Genomic DNA, 16,975 nt, shown 5'->3' on the forward strand with positions numbered 1-16,975 from the left:
GGGTCACATTCAAGGTGTAGAGGTAGAGTTCGCCAGTCGGCGAGCTGGCGAACTCAGTAACAGGGTAAGCTTTCACTAAGAACGCTGGAGTTACGACTGAAGCCTTTCCCCGCTGGGCCTGGGGTTCGGGGGTGCCGCCCGTCCCCCGGTGCCCCCATTTCACCTTCTACCCCCGGTGTTCCGTCCCTCCACGCGGTGGGAGGTGGGGTGGGCGCGGGTGCCCTCTCCGCTCCGCTGTCCGGCCCCTCTTCGGCACCGATGCCTGTGTGCTGGGGTCACCGGGGTCTGGGGGTCGGGGGCTGGCGGTTGGGGGGGCTTGGTTGGAGGTGCTGGTGGTGGGAGGTGTCTGGGGGTTTGGTGGTGGCTGGGCTGGGTTGGGGTGGATGGCGGGGTGGATGGGGGTTGTGGGGGGAGCGGGGGCTGTGGACCGGTGGGATGCCTGGCGGGCCTGCAGTGCCCCGTCCTGCTGCGTTGGGTTGGGGGCGCGGGCTGTGTTGGGGTGGGGGGCGCTCCTACTCCTGGGTTTGCTCTCCGGCCGGTGGCCCCTACGGGGCCCGGGGGTTGTCCCTTGGCGCTGCCGTGGCCTGGGGGAACCTGAGGTGTTGCGCTTGCTCTGTCTTGGCAGGGGTCGACGGCTTTTCATGCATGCCAGATCCACCACACCAGCATCTACCGAAATTCAAACACAATCTGCTTCTTCCTCTGGTCGTTGAATTGGTAGAGGCTGATGTCTTTGGATCTCACTCTGCTTCGTCTGTCCTTCCTTCCTTTCCTCAGTCTCTCCTTTGGTCTCTTGAGGTCTCCCTGATTTATTGGAATTTAGATGTTTCTGGGGTTGGTGAAGGACTCTGGTTGGTGGCCCAGTGGGTGGTGGGTGGTGTCTGGTCGGTGCTGGATTTCACTTTCCTTTTTTTTTCTTTGGTCCTTCCTCGGGTCTCCTGACGGCCTCACGACTCTGGCTGGATTTCTGAAGTGTTCGGTTTAGGTGAACGGTATGGGATTTTTTAATAGGTTTTAGGTGAACTAATGAATACACACTCACACTCACGCACACACGCACATGCACATACACACCCACATACAAAATAAAAATAAATACATCTAATAATAATAAAATAAAATAAAAAGAGAGCAATGATGATGACATGTCAAATCGGTAAAATTACCGAATGAACTGAGGTCTCCAAAAAAAAAAAAAAAAGAAACAATTCGATGACAAAATTCGCCTCTTCTCAATCCCTACTTGGGATCGAACTACGGGTGCTGTCCAGTGTGAGTGGGTTTTTTTCTTCTTCATTTAAAGGGTTTGGCACTGAAATTCTTGAATTATATAATCTACCATCAAAAGGCTATTCACTAGTGGACAATGTTTAATTTGCCTGTTTTTAGTTTTCAAATATGGATTGCGTTCAGAGCAAGTTTTGCATAGGATAATAGTCCATTTGAAACCCGTGAGCTTCGCACTGGTGTAGCTCAGTGGTTACTTCATCAAGAAACAATTCTATGACAGAATTCCCCTCTTCTCAATCCCTACTTGGGATCCAACTACGGGTGCTGTCCAGTGTATTTTACATTAATTTAAAGGTTTGGGCTCAAAAATTCTTAAATACCATCAAAAGGCTATACACTAGTGGTCTATTTTTAGTTTTCAAATATAAATCTCTTTCAGAGAAAGTTTTGCATAGGCTAATAGTCAATTTTTCACCTGCTAGCGTTGCACTGGTGTAGCTCAGTGGTTACTTCATCAAGAAACAATTCTATGACAGAATTCGCCTCTTCTCAATCCCTACTTGGGATCGAACTACAGGTGCTGTCCAGTGTTTTTTTTATTCATTTAAAGGGTTTGGCACTAAAATTCTCTATTAAACTATGCTTTAGTGGACTGTGTTCCTTTTTCCTATTTTTTTGTTTTAAAATATGTATCGTGCGCGGAGCAAGTTTTGTATAGGCTAAAAGTAAATTTGTCACCTTACCTTTGCAATGGTGTAGCCGAGTGGTTACTTCATGAAGAAGGCTTCCTGACTCTGATGGAGGACGCAGCTTTTTATCGCTCCGTGAGTTCACTCTCACTCCCTACAGTGCTAGTTGTAATAACAACTCCATTGTTTTTACAACAGCCTAGTGGGAAAAGAGCAGAGGAGACGATGAGCTGAAGGCTTCTGTTTTCCAATTGGAGAATACCATAATGGATATGAAAAGGAAGATGCTGGAATTGATACAAAAGGTGAATCAAAATTATGAATTTATGTGGAATGAGATTCAAGAGCAGAAGAAGGAGATGAAAGAAATTGTTTTACACATTGCTGCCATGGAGAAACAGGTGGATGACCTTGATCAAAATTCTCACATCAATGATGTCATCATTGCCGTCATTAAAACCAGGCCGCGCACATATGCGTAAGCTGCGGCCAGAAGAAGTGAGGAGCATCCTGACCTGAATTCTGAAAGCGAAACAGTAGAGCAAGAGGTAGGTGATAGCCAAACTTCAAGGATTGGGAATAACAGTGGAATTGAAACACATCCAAGAGTGCTACCCGCTTCCATCTGGAGGGAGAAAACCACCAGTGGTCTTAATGAAGCTCACCGATAGAAAAAGGAAAATTGCACTCCTCAAACAGGGCCCCCAAAAAAGGAAAAACATTTTTTTGGAATGTAAATCTAACCAAAAAGAATGCTGAAATAGCAAGAAAGGCACGTCAACTGAAGAAAGATGGGAAAATTGAGGCGACCTGGACCGCAAACTGCAAAGTCTTCATCAAAATATGAAATAATGCTTTATATTATCTTTTTTCTTTTACAAATGAATGAAAAATGAAAACGCAAGGGAGCTCCCTAGAGCAGATGAAAACCATGGTGATCAAAAGTGTGCAAGAGCTGGAGGTTTATAAAAGTTAAATATGGCCCAAATTTCTGACTCTCATCACATCCGAATCTAGAAGATCAATTTGTGGATTGTGTCTTGAATGATCCAAATGGAAAATTTGACCCTGACAATATTTTTTTTTTACAACAACAGAGCAGGCAAGTGCCACTACTATACTGAGGATCAATACAACAAATTAACCAATCTGGACGGTAAACTCTCATTAATGCATTTTAACAGCAGGAGTCTCGATACTAACTTTGGACACATCAAGAATTATATACAGAAGTTTCACCCCCAAAAAATCAATATCATAGCTGTTTCTGAAACATGGATGAAAGACAACAACTTAGACCTTGATCTCCAAGGATATAATATGGTATGTACGAACAGAACTGACAAAGGTGGAGAGGGGTCGCCTTGTTTGTGAACAGTAACATCAAGTTTGACATATTAAACAATATGTCGACAAGGGTTGATAATCTTATGGAATGTTTGTTGTCTGGAATTAGTAAGGAAAATCTAATAACAGGTTGATTTTCAACTTTTATTTCGAAAACGAATGAAATGTAAAGCACGAGACAAATCGAAACACGACTCCTTTATCTGTTTTAGATTATAGGCTACAGCTGTTGCCACCGACAGCATTACTCAAACTGACCAGGGGATGGCGACAGAGTTACGTCTGAAGACGGTGAATACTGAATAGTTTTCTGCCATGATTCATATACATACATTTCACAAACGCTAACTACACGTGGAGAACATTAACAAAAATAATAAAAATAAGAAACAACTGATATAATAATAAAACAAATACAGCATATTTTTGCCTGATTATGAGTTAATTTTCATTATGGTTTTATTTATTCTCTCTCTCTCTCTCTCTCTCTCTCTCTCTCTCTCTCTCTCTCTCTCTCTCTCTCTCTCTCTCTCTCTCTCTCTCTCTCTCTCTCTCTCTCTCTAAAACGCTAACAAAGGGGTACCACTACCAAGTTACCAACAATTTCCTACGGGTGTTCCTACATTTTGCGACACTCTCGCCATCTCCTGGCCACTTTGAGAAATGCCGTTGGGGACAAATTTTCCATTTGCGTCTCGTGCTATGTCCTATTTTCGTTTTAGAAATAAAAATCGAACTGTTATTACAATTCTTCTTACTCGTTCCAGACAACAAACGAGAAAATCAAGCTGTATTTTAATTATGATGTTTTCTATTTTAATCAAATAACGATAACGAATCGTTTTTCTATTTTTAGTATGTGTTTCCAAAAATAATATCCAAAGATCAAAAGGGATACGGTACCCACCAAAGTACTACAATCTATAAAAACATATTTTTCAGCCATTGTTATTGCGCTGGTGTAGCTCAGTGGTTACTTCGCCTAGAATCAATTCAAATTTAGAATTCGCATCTGCTCCATCCCTGCTCGGGATCGAACCACGAGCGCTGTCCAGTGTTTTTGTTATTTATTTATTTTTTACCTTTACTCCTCCCACTCACACCATTCAAAGACTAATATATCATATCCTTTGAGTCCATCTTGATACTGTTTAGATGTGTTCTCGTTTGCGGGTTATTTTCAGATTTAAATGCCTTGCGGTTTATGTGCTTGCTTTCTTTGGGTACTCCAGCTTTCTCCCACATTTGGAAAACGTGCATGTGATCAGTTATTTGATGAGTTTGACTTGCTTCTCGGTGGGAATGTGAGTGCAAGGGGTTGTTTATGTGTCCTGCAACTCGCTGGCGACCAGTCCAATTTGCTATGGGGAGAGATTTGTCTCAAAATTATTCACATAAATACATTCAGGATTTTCACGTGTTTCAGGTCCACGAACATATTTATGATTTTCAAGTGTTTTTCCACCATTCACAAATATATCCTCAATTGCATGCGCATTTATTTTTGAGACAAACATCACGCGGTTTCAAGATATTCACGCACACAAGTCCTCAGATATATTGTGTTTCTACTTCTTGTGTGTGTTTATGTGCTGCATGTTTAGGGGTACAGTAATCCGACACTTGCAAATAAAGTGTTTTCTTGTAGGTCACCTACAGAGTGATGCAGGTGTCTGAGGCAAGTTAGAAGGTCAGACAGATGGAGGTGCAGCAGTGAGTCTGGTAATAATATCCAAAAGGAATGAAACCCACCGAGGTAATATATCTGTATAATAAGACATTTTTCCATGAATGACGTTGCACTGGTGTAGCTCAGTGGTTACTTCGGCAAGAAACAATTCTATCACAGAATTTCCTCTACTCCAACCCTCCTCGGGATCAAACCACGGGCGCTGTCCAGTGTTTTTGTGTGTGTGTCTTCCGTCACCGGGATACGTAATACCTATTCAACGCACGTGGTTGTATGCCAAGATGTTTTCTCATGTGACGTTCGATACGACGTACATGGTATGGATCCAAGGTTTTTTCATTGTGATACTGAATTTATCTTACCATACAATTTACTTCATATAATTTTCGAGCATTTCTGACGTGAGAAATAGGTGCGAGGCTCTTTATTTGGAATATTATCCAACTGCAACCGAGATTATAATGTTTTATCTACTGTACAATTTTTACAGTAGGTATAATATCATACCCTCAGTTGTAGTTAAACATTTATCGTCGATTTTTGTCAGAGTCTATGTCGAGTTTACGGGAGTGAAATAAAGACCAGACCATTTACGTAAGTTACTCAACAGCGACTCTTATTGGTTGACACAGTGTATCAACGTTGACTTTCACTTTTTGTGTCGCGTGGGCAAGGGGCAGTACTGTACACATAAAGTAACATTACTCTCGTAATGATAGAGTGGTCGTGGTGCACGATTATTTCATGTGCAGTAAATTAGACCTTTTTTTTTCTTCTTTAGAATCAACCGATGAAAAATACTGACATTCGGTAGAGCTTATAATGCCATATGAAATATAAGAAATGAAATATGCTAGCAAATAACCGTCATTAGTTTTATACAGGAAAAGGATGGCTCGATATGAGATATTATCTATCATTATTTATTTACATTAATGTTTTATGCGGGCGGAAGAATCGGTGAAAGGTAAACAACATGAAGACTAATGACGCTATTTCCTGTCGCGCATGCGTAAAGTCGACATGAATGCTGTTGACAAATGTGGGAGGTGCCAAACCTCGGCGTAAGTAGATCTTTCTTTGTCACAGTAAAATATGCCCACCAAAATGCAGCTTACTGTGCGTAGCGTATAGATTTACAACTAACTTTAGGTTGTTAGCATCAATCACTAGGATGTGCATCTATTTAACAACCATAAGGTAAAGCGCTTTGTTAAACATCTGCAAAGAACCGCTGGGCCGAACGTTGTAGACAACAGGAAGGATCTCGTCCAGCTAGCAAAAAAGCGTAACTTCCGGTTTGGATCCATAAAGTATATGCATTTGACATACCCGTTGAAATTGGTCAAACAAAATTAAAAGCACATAAAAACCTAAAGTGCCGTTTATTTTAGTGCTGCAGCCTTTTCTTTTAAATTACCTTTACTTTATGCTTTAATTTTGAGCACAGAAACCACCCGTTCCCGCTACGACGACAACAAAACAACACAGTACTGTTGTATCTTTTAGCGGAAAATGTAGTCTAACAGCACAAACTACCAAAGTCGTTTTAGAACACATTTTAGACACACAATAACATGCGATACTAGCTTGTTTCTTAAACTAGCTACCATTGGACGTTTGTGCTGGGTTTTCTGCCAAACTTATAAACGCTCTCCATAGTGTGGCTGTGGGAGCGAGTGAAGGCGGTCTCCTTATCCAGGACTGTGGCCAGAAATGAAGAGGTGAGTGGGACCTGTATTGCTACAAACAACAACAAACACACACAGATACAAACATTGCTTGTGTTTAATTTACAGCCAACAAAAAAGCCCTGATGCAGATGGGAGCACTACTGTCAATGAAGAAGGTGAGGCAGTCAAATAAACTGTTAGACAATTTGTATAAGTACAGTGCTTATAAATTAACGGTTGTAGAATTGACTGAAAGTGTCCATCGATCTGTACTGCTTATCTTCATTAGGGTCATATCATATCTTGGAATTTGTAAATAATCCATATTGTTGTTAATTAAAGTCCACCATAAGAGTAGAGAGAGAGAGTGTGTGTGTGTGTGTGTGTGTGTGTGTGTGTGTGTGTGTGTGTGTGTGTGTGTGTGTGTGTGTGTGTGTGTGTGTGTGTGTGTGTGTGTGTGTGTGTGTGTGTGTGTGTGTGTGTGTGTGTGTGTGTGTGTGTGAGAGAGAATATCTGATTAGTTTAATTTTCAAAAGTTGTTAATAACATCCTCCTTGTGGATATGTGCTCCGACAGGCTCAGTGGCCACTGCAGAAGACCCAGCAGCTATTGCAGCCATTCAGTCAGCATCCACATTCACGGATCAACCCATCAAATACTTATTCAAGACAGAAGGAGGAGTTGGACAAGTAGGAAGGCGTCTTGACACATATACACTTTCTTGGCCGTCATCAAAATCCATGTTTGCTGGGATAATGTCTTGAATTCTTTATTTTTCAAACATTTTATATGTCAATGTTAAGGGCAGCACAGCCTTACAGTTCTAACTTCTCACGTTCAGGGTTCAAATCACAGCTCCATACTTCCTGAGTAGGATTTGAATATCTTGCCCATGGCTTGCTTTCTCTGTGTACTCCAGCTTTCTCTCACATTTGGAAAACATGTGTGATCAGTTATTTGATGAGTTTGACTTACCTCTCGGTGTGAATGTGAGTGCAAGTGGTTGTTTATGTGTCCTGCAACTGGCTGGTGACCAGTCCAATTTGCTATGGGGAGAGTTTTGTCTCTAAATCATTCACATAAAATATATAGTCGGGATTTTTACGTGTTTTTCAGATCCACAAACATATTCTGGATTTTCATGTTTTTCAGATCTGCGAACATATTCATGATTTTCATGTTTTCCCAGATTCACAAATATATTTGCAATTTCCATGTGTTATTTTATGTATGCACATCACGCTGTTTCAAGATACTCACACACACATCCTCAGATATTCACTCAGATATATTGTTAGGGGTAATGTGACACTTGCAAATAAAGTGTTTTCTTGTAGGTAACCTACAGAGTGATCCAGGTGTCTGACGGCCAGTTAGAAGGTCAGACAGATGGAGGTGCAGCAGTGAGTCTGGTAACCGGTTTCCCTGCAACCACTCAGGCTGTCACACAGGTGAGATTGTCAACATTGTGTACCGTAACCTCTAACCCACTGTTAAAACATTTTATTCAACAACGCATAATCAGAGACCAAATGTAGGAGTTTCCACAGTGTTTTTGGACTGTTATTTCCCAATGTGTGTGTTGTCTATACCTTTTATTGGTACTGAAATGATGGACCTCAGGCATCAGACATCTTGAAACGGCTCTCTGGGTTTCCATGTTGCTCAGCACAGCCTGTCCCTGCTGATCAAGGGTGAAAATGGGACTGACTACACCATATATTGGTCACCAGTTGGCCACAGGGCAATTTTGAATGCGAGTGGGAATGGATCCAGTGCTAGCTGCATGACATTTAGCCAAGTAAAGTAGTTTATAAAAATGTTAAAAAAGAAATGATAAATAAAGAAAAAAATAGTTAGCGTTATCGACTCGTATGAAATTCTTGTACCGGGCTGCGGTACATTACAATGCCTAGGCCTATAAACTAGGGACGGTCATTATTAATAACCTTATGATTCGATTTAGTTTATTTAGGTTGTGAGCTTGTGATATAATTTAATATTGATTCAGTATGAAGTAAAAATACACAAATAGGAGTACATTTTGAAATATTTAACCCTGCTACGTAAACGTATGTGGCATGTCACGTCACATTTTTTTAGCAATCAAAACAACTGAAAATATAAATTTGCATGCAACTTATTTATGCATATGAAGTACAAAGTATTTAAAAAAATACATGAAAGACTCAAGTGCACGTGAACTTCCAAATCTATGCCTATTAGTTGAAAAACATACTTGACGAATATGTTCGCCAGTGGCAGTAGACGGGTGGAACCATTCACGACACAGCAGAAAATGAATTAATTCCCATTATTTCTCTTTTTCTTTTTAATTACTGTTTTGTTTTTACCACAAAATGTTATTTGGCGGCTCCACTTTATTATCACATACATTAGTTCGAAGCAGTTCATGCTGCAACAAAGTATTGGATACGATCACTTTATTCAGTTCAATTCAGGTGATTGACAGTTGGATTACATTAGCAGAACAATTTCCTTGTGTTTGTAATGGATGTTTCTTGGTCCTCAGGCTGTGTTCTCCCAGTCAGAAGGGCTTGAGGGAGATGGCACCACTGAGACGCAGTACACATATTATCCTGCCACCATTGCTGACACCACAACAGGGACCATGGTGACCACAGTGCAGGCATCTGATACACTGCTCAGTCAGACTACACCCACGGGTAACAACAAAATGCCACTGTGCTATATGTACACTTAAAGAGGAATGCAATGAAATAATGGTAATTCCACCAGGTCTGTTGATTTTATTCTAATCTTGTTGTTGTTGTTACAGGGCAGCTCTATGTGATGATGTCACCCCAGGAGGTTTTGACAGGATCCAATCAAAGGACAATCGCACCCCGCACTCAACCATACATAGCGTACTTACATTATTATTTACCGCAATTTAAGCATAATTTATTACCCATAATCTTTAAATAAGGCGTGTTTTCCAGAAAACAAGAGGTTCCTCGGGGTTCCAGGGATGACAAACGGCGTGCACAGCACAACGAAGGTTATTAGAAATTTGATTTGGCACTTGATGCAGAAAAAGAAAAATGTTTCATTGAGAAAACACACTTCCTGTACATTTCTCACCCCAGTTGAGCGCAGACGGCGGGACAAAATCAATAACTGGATCGTGCAGTTGTCCAAGACAATACCAGACTGCAACATTGATTATACCAAGACGGGACAGGTGAGCTGGGCTCTGTTCAATGCCACAATCAGTCATATAACATTAATAGTAATTATCATCAGAAATATATAGCTTTTAGATAACACAGTGATGTTAAGTCATCACTCTTTCCATTTTGTTTAGAGTAAAGGGGGAATTTTGTCCAAAGCTTGCGACTACATCAAGGAACTCCGACAGAGCAACCTGAAGTTGGGGGACGATCTCAGCACACTTGATCGACTTAGGATTGACAATCAGCTTCTCCAACAGGAGGTATGTAGGTGTGAGAGAGAAACTATTGCGCAATTTGGAATTTGACCAACATTTTCTGCAAAAACTAGGAGTCATCATGCCAGCAATTTGAGTGAGATGTGAGTCTGTTATGTAACACCTGGTGTGAAGAAGTGACACCACCACATGAGAATTTACACAATTATCACAACCATATCGATTTTCATTAAAGCCTCGAGTGTTTCAATGTACCGATATTATTAATAATTAATATTTTTGATAAACTATAATAATTTATTATAGTCTCTTGAGTTTACACTGCTCACAAAAACTTTCGGGTGACACTTCTGGGCAAACCTAAAATGCACCATAACCTTCACAGTTCCTCTAAATTTGATTGCATATGTCCCAACTGTCAGAATTTCAGTACTTTCTTCACAACATACCAAACTGATCTGAATCGACCAATAAAGCAATACATTTCCAGGGATGTCCGCTTGGATCCTTTACGTTTTTAATTTGAACTGTTCGGCTGCTTCACTCTAAAAACAGTTGGGTCAAAAATAACCCAACTATGGGTCAAAAATGGACCGATCCTCTACTTGGGTCAATTTGACCCAACTTTGTGTCAAGAAATGGGTCTTTTAGTGTAAAACAACTCAATAAATATTGATCAGATCCTTTACTTGGGTCAAAAAATTGGGTCATTTTGTATAAAACAACCCAGAAAGTTGGGTTATATTGACCCATAAAGTGGATCGGTCCATTTTTGTTTCATAATTGGGTTACTTTTGACACAATTGTTTTTAGAGTGTTGGTTATGGAGAATGGAACATCTGTATGCCTTTTTCTTATGGAGGACCTAAACTGCCGGGGAAAAAAAGAATAAAAGTGAAACTAAAAAACGGATATAAAAATATAATTAAAAAATTAAATACAATAAAATATATATAAATGGAAATAAAAACAAAAACATTTATTTCAACATTTATTTATTATTTTTTGAAACTCATCTTATATTTTGTATTTATTTTGTATTTTAATTTTTTTTACAGCGTGCTTTTTGGTCCGTTTGTTTTGTTGTTACGGTCCGTCGCCGCCATCAGACGGCTCAGCGCGCCGCCTGCCACCCGCCCCATGGTTCACGCAGCCCGGCGCTGGCCACATGGCCACAACGCTCGAGTGAAGTTTCGGGGCACCGCGGCGAAAATGGGTTTACGTGTCCTGCCTCATATCTTCATCATTAAAATCAAGATTGTTCGCCCCAAACCATGCAGTCGTGCCCATTGACGGTTAAGCGCGTCATGCGTCAACTACCCGGGCATCCTCGAATTCGTCTCGACGAGACCTTTCCAACGCTGTATGGCCCGTCGCGTTCCGACATTGCTCGTCGCCTTCGTGACCTGGAGATAGAGGCCCGACAGTTTCCCAATTTCATGCCCTGGAACGCTCGTGCGTCCGCCACCGCCCCATGACTCACCCCTAGATTACACCGCATGCATGTACATTGCGGATCCGCTCAGCTAGCTGATTTGTTTCCATTTCCAGCTTGTTCATATTACACCGGCTGCGTATGCGCTGCAGATCGACTGCCGACCAGCCGGTCAAAATGGATTTCTCCGCCTCGTATTATCGTCATTAAAATTAAGAGTGTCATATCTAACCGCTGTTTTGTTGTTTGTGTGTTTAATTACTATTTTTATTTTTAGAAAAACATATCGTCCGGAAAAAAATGGATTGCGTTATATTTTTGTTTCTCAAGTAAATGTTTTGGATATTAGTTTAATTATATTTTATTGTTATTATTATTATTATTTTTAAATCTACAAAGGTTTGAACACTGAGTGTGTAGGCCTACTGTGTTTGAATAAGAGATACAATATGTGAGAAAATTTTAACGCCTATCAAGAAAAGTGCATGTATAAGGTGTGTGTGTTAGCCTTAAAACATGTATAATAAATGAAAAAATATAGTATGTACGAAAAAAACTGTTAGAATAAATGAAAAATATATATACTGTGTTGTATAACAAATCAATAAATAGTAAAAGTAAATAAAAAATAATTTTAATGAAAAAATGACTAAATTAAAAAATAACATGTATGACGAATGAAAAAATATTCATAGTAAGCTAAAAAAAATCATACTAAAATGAAAAAAAGCATATAATAAACAAATACATATATAATTAACGGAAAAAAAATAAATAAAGAAAATTTACTCGGATTTCATTATCTCGGGTTGTTTTTGGAACAAAACACTTGCGAGAAACGGGGGAACACTCTGTGTGTGTGTGTGTGTGTGTGTGTGTGTGTGTGTGTGTGTGTGTGTGTGTGTGTGTGTGTGTGTGTGTGTGTGTGTGTGTGTGTGTGTGTATATATATATATAGTTTTGTTGTTTGTTTTTAAATTTCCATTTGGATAAAATTTTTGAATTATATTATCAGAACAAGGCACACTAGCTATCGGGCCGCCATCAACTGGCACTATCCAGGATGTAAGACAATAAGTTTCAATTCTTATTTAATATTTAGCGTCTTTATACTGTATTATTTAAGCCTTTGAGAAAATATCACTTCTGTGTAGTTCACTTTTTTTGTAGTTCACTTTTTTGACCTGACGCGCAAAAAAAATTTGCACAACAGGGCAAAAAGATCAATGATACTTGATCAACAAGAACATGTTGATTCAGTAATTTAACGCTCGTGTAAAACCAGGAAATGGGCGTGTGCCACGGAGTTGCTCGCTCATCGCTGTTGGCCAATCAGATGACAGTGACAGCGCGGCCTCAGACGACTGGTTCTAAAAGGCGGTTCCATTGTAACTGCATGGCCCCAAAAAAGTCAAATGGAAACACGAACATCCAGCGCCAACCAAGGCCGACTCGTGTGGAACCGGTCCAGTGGAAAAGTGGCATTAACATACTGTTAATGTAGAACCTTATCCACACTTAAAATTAGATAAAAAGAGTAGAAGTTGCACTTGAGCTCTATGCTATAACTCGTTTAGGAATGATATGTGCCTTTGAGTCAGGTGGAGACAACGGTCGTTACATCAGCCCGTAAATTAAACTTTCTTAGAGTCGGCAACTCAGTCATTTTACGTTTACTGATTTGTAGAGCATTCCCTATGACTATATATCAAAAATGTGTTCCCTCCGTTCTGGTCTTGATATCATAAAATTTCAAATCTGCTAAATGGCACCTGCTTTGTCTTCTGCATCACTTTTACTCAGGTTGAAGACTGGAAATCCAAAAATCAGATCCTGAGGAATGTGCTACGTCAGCATGGCATTGTGGGATCATCTAGTACGGACCCACAGTGAAAAATGCTTTTTAGGAGCAGCTTTTTGAAGACGACCGCACCCAGGCCAAAACAGAACTTGAAATGCTTTGACTGACACTTACGAGGCTTGTCAAGCGTGCATGATATACAAGCAATTGTCATAAATATTCAACATGTCTCAAAATGACACCTTTTAATATTTTTAATGTTTTAAAAGTACTTTTTTCCCCCCCAATAATAATTGCATTGCATTTGAAAGAGAACTTCTTACAGCTGTTAGCTCAACAGTAGTAAGCTCTATGCGATGGCTGATAAGGCCTTTTCACACTGCACTTAGCAATACACAGTGTTGTGTCGACAAGCCATGCGAGGGCTCTAGGACGAAATACCACGTTGCCCAAGGTGGGTGCCTGCTGACATCACCACAGTGTAGCTTTCAAGTTGAAAAATGAGGGGCTGGCCAGTGATTTCAGAGTGCTAAAAGCCGCAAATCAACCAGAAGGAAAAGCCTCATTGTTACTCCTAGTCCTGCATGTTGCTACATAAGCACTTCCAAATATGGGCGAGGTTGCACCGGGACGCTGTCGTCATTGCACGCTACCCTGTGGTGAACAGCAAGAAACCAAGTGCAGTGTGAAAACGCCTTAATGCTACATTTACATTATGTTCCTATGGCCACAGTGGCGGTTTACTTGTATATGGCAATGTGGCAGGTTGCGTTCCACCACGATCTGACACGGAATGTGGCAGGGAACCTTAGTTTGAATCAGACTTGTTCACAAATGTTCTCCAAAGTTGCCCGGCGTCCATGTTTCATCTGTAGAAAGCCTGAACAGAATGTGAACAATATGTCAGACCTTGATAAGAACATGTAAACCATGCGGGACCCCCATCAGAACGTGACTGGCCATACTGGCGTCCGTGATAAACGGGGGCTGAACCGCAGTGCGTCTTTTGGACTCTGGAACTCAGCAACCGCTTCCATCCACAGCGCGTCATGGTTACCGTGATGAGCTGTGAGAAAACTTGACAGCTCAAATACATAGGAAAAAAATTGTCACAATTCCATGTCGCTCTCCATTTCAGGCAAACCAACCTGCCCTGGACGCTGAGAACATAGTGTAAATATAGTATAACTACTTGTTTCTCCAGTTTTCTTTATATGCTTGCATTATTGTCTCCAAACTACTGTATGTGTTGTTTTTTTAAAATCCATATTGCTTTGTGACATTGTTCTGAGTTTATAGAACATTTTGCTTTGTAATATTTGCATTAATCTTTTCCAATGCCTTTTGATTTAGCCTCACCTTGAATTGTAAGTTCATTGTAACAATGTAACGGAATACATGCAAGTGAGGACAGTTAAATCTTCATTATGTTGGTGGGCAGCAATAAATGTGTATGTTATGTGTTACTTTCACTTTGCTGTGTTAAAGTTGCTTTGTAAATCAATTACGCTGGCAGTACTGTATTTAGAAAGGGCACTTTATTTTTGTAGATTGGGTGGCGGAAGTATGTGCACGTTGATGTTCTGTGATGGACTCGCAATTGGCCTCTAGCAGCCTAAGCTAGAGGGCACTGGGGCAGCCATTTTATGTTGCCACTGCTCAGGGTTGGAGCGACGTGGTGGCCATGGACAGTTGGCCACCCCCATACATAGGGGAAAATTTTGATTTTGCAGATTATTCTGCTATTTTCTCATGGATGCAGAATTTATGACCCCTTGATACTCTGCCACAAATTACTTGCATTTAACTGCATATTTAGTCATTCATATATCATATATCCTTTCTTTTACAATTCACACCATAGCAAGTTGCTTACCATATCTCATGGTTTCATTAAATAAAATGGACACGCATAGTAAAAAGCAACATTTAGAATTGCGAGATTATGGTGTTTCCACATTCATATGCATATTAACGCTTCTGATGTTAATATAATCCAAAATATTGTGAGTTTTATTCTAATATTTCAAGACTAGCACGTCTGCGCATGTCCTCATAAATTTTAGTAACGGTTTTCGTTTATTTGCCAACAGGCTCAGACCTGCCCACTTTAGTTTTACAATGTTTTAATGAAGATGTATAATTGTATGCGTATTAGGATAACCTTCAAATTCCACTTTTAAAAATAATAAAGAAACTCAAATGCTGTAGATATAAAACATAAGATAAGGAGATGGGAAGGCGAGGTAGAAGACACATTTTCTATTTTTTAAGAGCTCACAATGACGAACTGCAGTCAAGTACACTTTTAACTTCCTTGTGTTTATAAATATGAGCTAATATGTGTTAATTACGATTAGCAAGCGCAGTATTTACCAAATTGAATACAAAATGCAAATGTTCGTTTCAGTCACATAAAAAAAATCGATATTTGTTTTTCAACCTTCAAATTCCACTTTAAAAAATAATAAAGAAACCCTCAAATGCCGTAGATATAATACATAAGGCCGAGATAAGGAGATGGTAAGGCAAAGTAGAAGACAAATGTTCTATTTTTTAAGAGCTCACAATGACGAACTGCAGTCAATCACACTTTTAACTTTCTTGTGTTTAGAAATATGAGCTAATATGTGTTAATTACAATTAGCAAGCGCAGTATTTACCAAATTGAATTCAAAATGCAAATGTTCTTTTCAATAACATTTTAAAAAATCTATATTTGTTTTTCAATACATCCCTTATTTACTAGACTTTTTCAATCCCAAAAAGCAGGTCAAGCCCTGCTATTTATTTATTCCTTCTCAGTCTTGCTAGCTTGCAAGGTTTTTTTTCGTCACAATGTAACCTACTATTCCCAGCAAATCCAGATACCACAGTAAACCGCGAAATTACTAGTAGAAAAAAATAATAATTCAAACATATTAATGGACCATGATTTACACATTACTGTATATTGCCAATTCCAAGTCAAAATGGCGGTCTTACTCGTTGAAATGAAGCTCTCCGCTCATTGAAAAGCATTGGGACTTTGGATCGTTGTACAGTCATTTAATTTGTGAGGATTATTTTGATAACAAAATGTGATGAAATGTCATTTAACTCCTGCTTTGTATGCTAGTCACAGGCAAAAGCAATACAATACGCCGTTTGTTTTCACAGTGTAAAGGAAGCGTTTACATTGCGTTGCATGCAGAAATTTCAGAAATGCCAGATGTTCAGAATTGTCAATTGTCTGTTTTGGGTTGCACTTATTGCACTAGTTTACCTGCCGTCGTCATCAGGCGCATGCTTTTCAGGGTTCTGTGATGATTTAAACATTTGACTTTGGTGCATTTGGTTGCTCTTTTTCTTGACCCCCCCCCCCCCCCCCCTATGGCTAGAAGCTACACTTTGAATACATAAAATCTATGTGAAATGGCGCTCACTAAAAATTTGACAAATAATGGGCTGTGGCGAGGGGACAGAACTTTGCAGGGGTTTTCCGCAGAGATGGAGCACTTGTTGCTTTTTTGACAGCATGGGGCACCCAACTCATGGTGTTGTTTAGGGTCACCGCAAGGAGGGTGATGTTTTCTGACTCAAGTGCAGTACCTTGAAATATTACCTGGGGATAGGGGTTGGTCTGCAGATCTTTTTTTTTGCGGGACACACCATGATCTGGGTCTTACCAGGGCAGAAGATGTGTGCGCGCGTGCGTGT

The 16,975-nt window shown here is 40.0% G+C and overlaps 1 protein-coding gene across 4 annotated transcripts; it reads left to right on the plus strand.

The window, feature by feature from the left end:
* Window positions 1–4,804: 4,804 nt before the first annotated feature.
* usf1 (upstream transcription factor 1) lies at window positions 4,805–14,748 on the plus strand. 4 transcript variants are annotated; one of them, XM_086081112.1, is made up of 11 exons: window positions 4,805–5,273; window positions 6,619–6,680; window positions 6,756–6,805; window positions 7,206–7,318; window positions 7,967–8,080; window positions 9,163–9,316; window positions 9,430–9,517; window positions 9,593–9,651; window positions 9,740–9,834; window positions 9,958–10,086; window positions 11,100–12,427. In XM_086081112.1, exons 2-11 carry the CDS (start codon window positions 6,673–6,675, stop codon window positions 11,289–11,291), a joined length of 1,002 nt encoding a protein of 333 aa, XP_085937238.1. In that variant the 5' UTR covers window positions 4,805–5,273; window positions 6,619–6,672; the 3' UTR covers window positions 11,292–12,427. The 4 variants fall into 4 exon arrangements, with proteins under 4 accessions (XP_085937238.1, XP_085937237.1, XP_085937240.1 ...); XM_086081111.1 differs by lacking the exon at window positions 4,805–5,273 and adding an exon at window positions 5,353–6,020 and having other exon boundaries at window positions 11,100–12,426; XM_086081114.1 differs by lacking the exons at window positions 4,805–5,273; window positions 11,100–12,427 and adding exons at window positions 5,367–6,020; window positions 13,279–14,748.
* Window positions 14,749–16,975: the final 2,227 nt, after the last annotated feature.

This window comes from Leptonotus elevatus, chromosome 7 (genome assembly GCF_054856555.1).
Source record: "Leptonotus elevatus isolate MCC_2025b chromosome 7, RoL_Lele_1.0, whole genome shotgun sequence".
Taxonomy (NCBI): Eukaryota; Metazoa; Chordata; class Actinopteri; order Syngnathiformes; family Syngnathidae; genus Leptonotus; species Leptonotus elevatus.

Bases quoted from the DNA above. Each gene is read 5' to 3' on its own strand.
- usf1 (XM_086081112.1), top strand. The intron at 7,319-7,966 runs GTAGGAAGGCGT...GTTTTCTTGTAG, and splicing joins CAGAAGGAGGAGTTGGACAA to GTAACCTACAGAGTGATCCA. The intron at 9,652-9,739 runs GTTATTAGAAAT...TTCTCACCCCAG, and splicing joins GCGTGCACAGCACAACGAAG to TTGAGCGCAGACGGCGGGAC.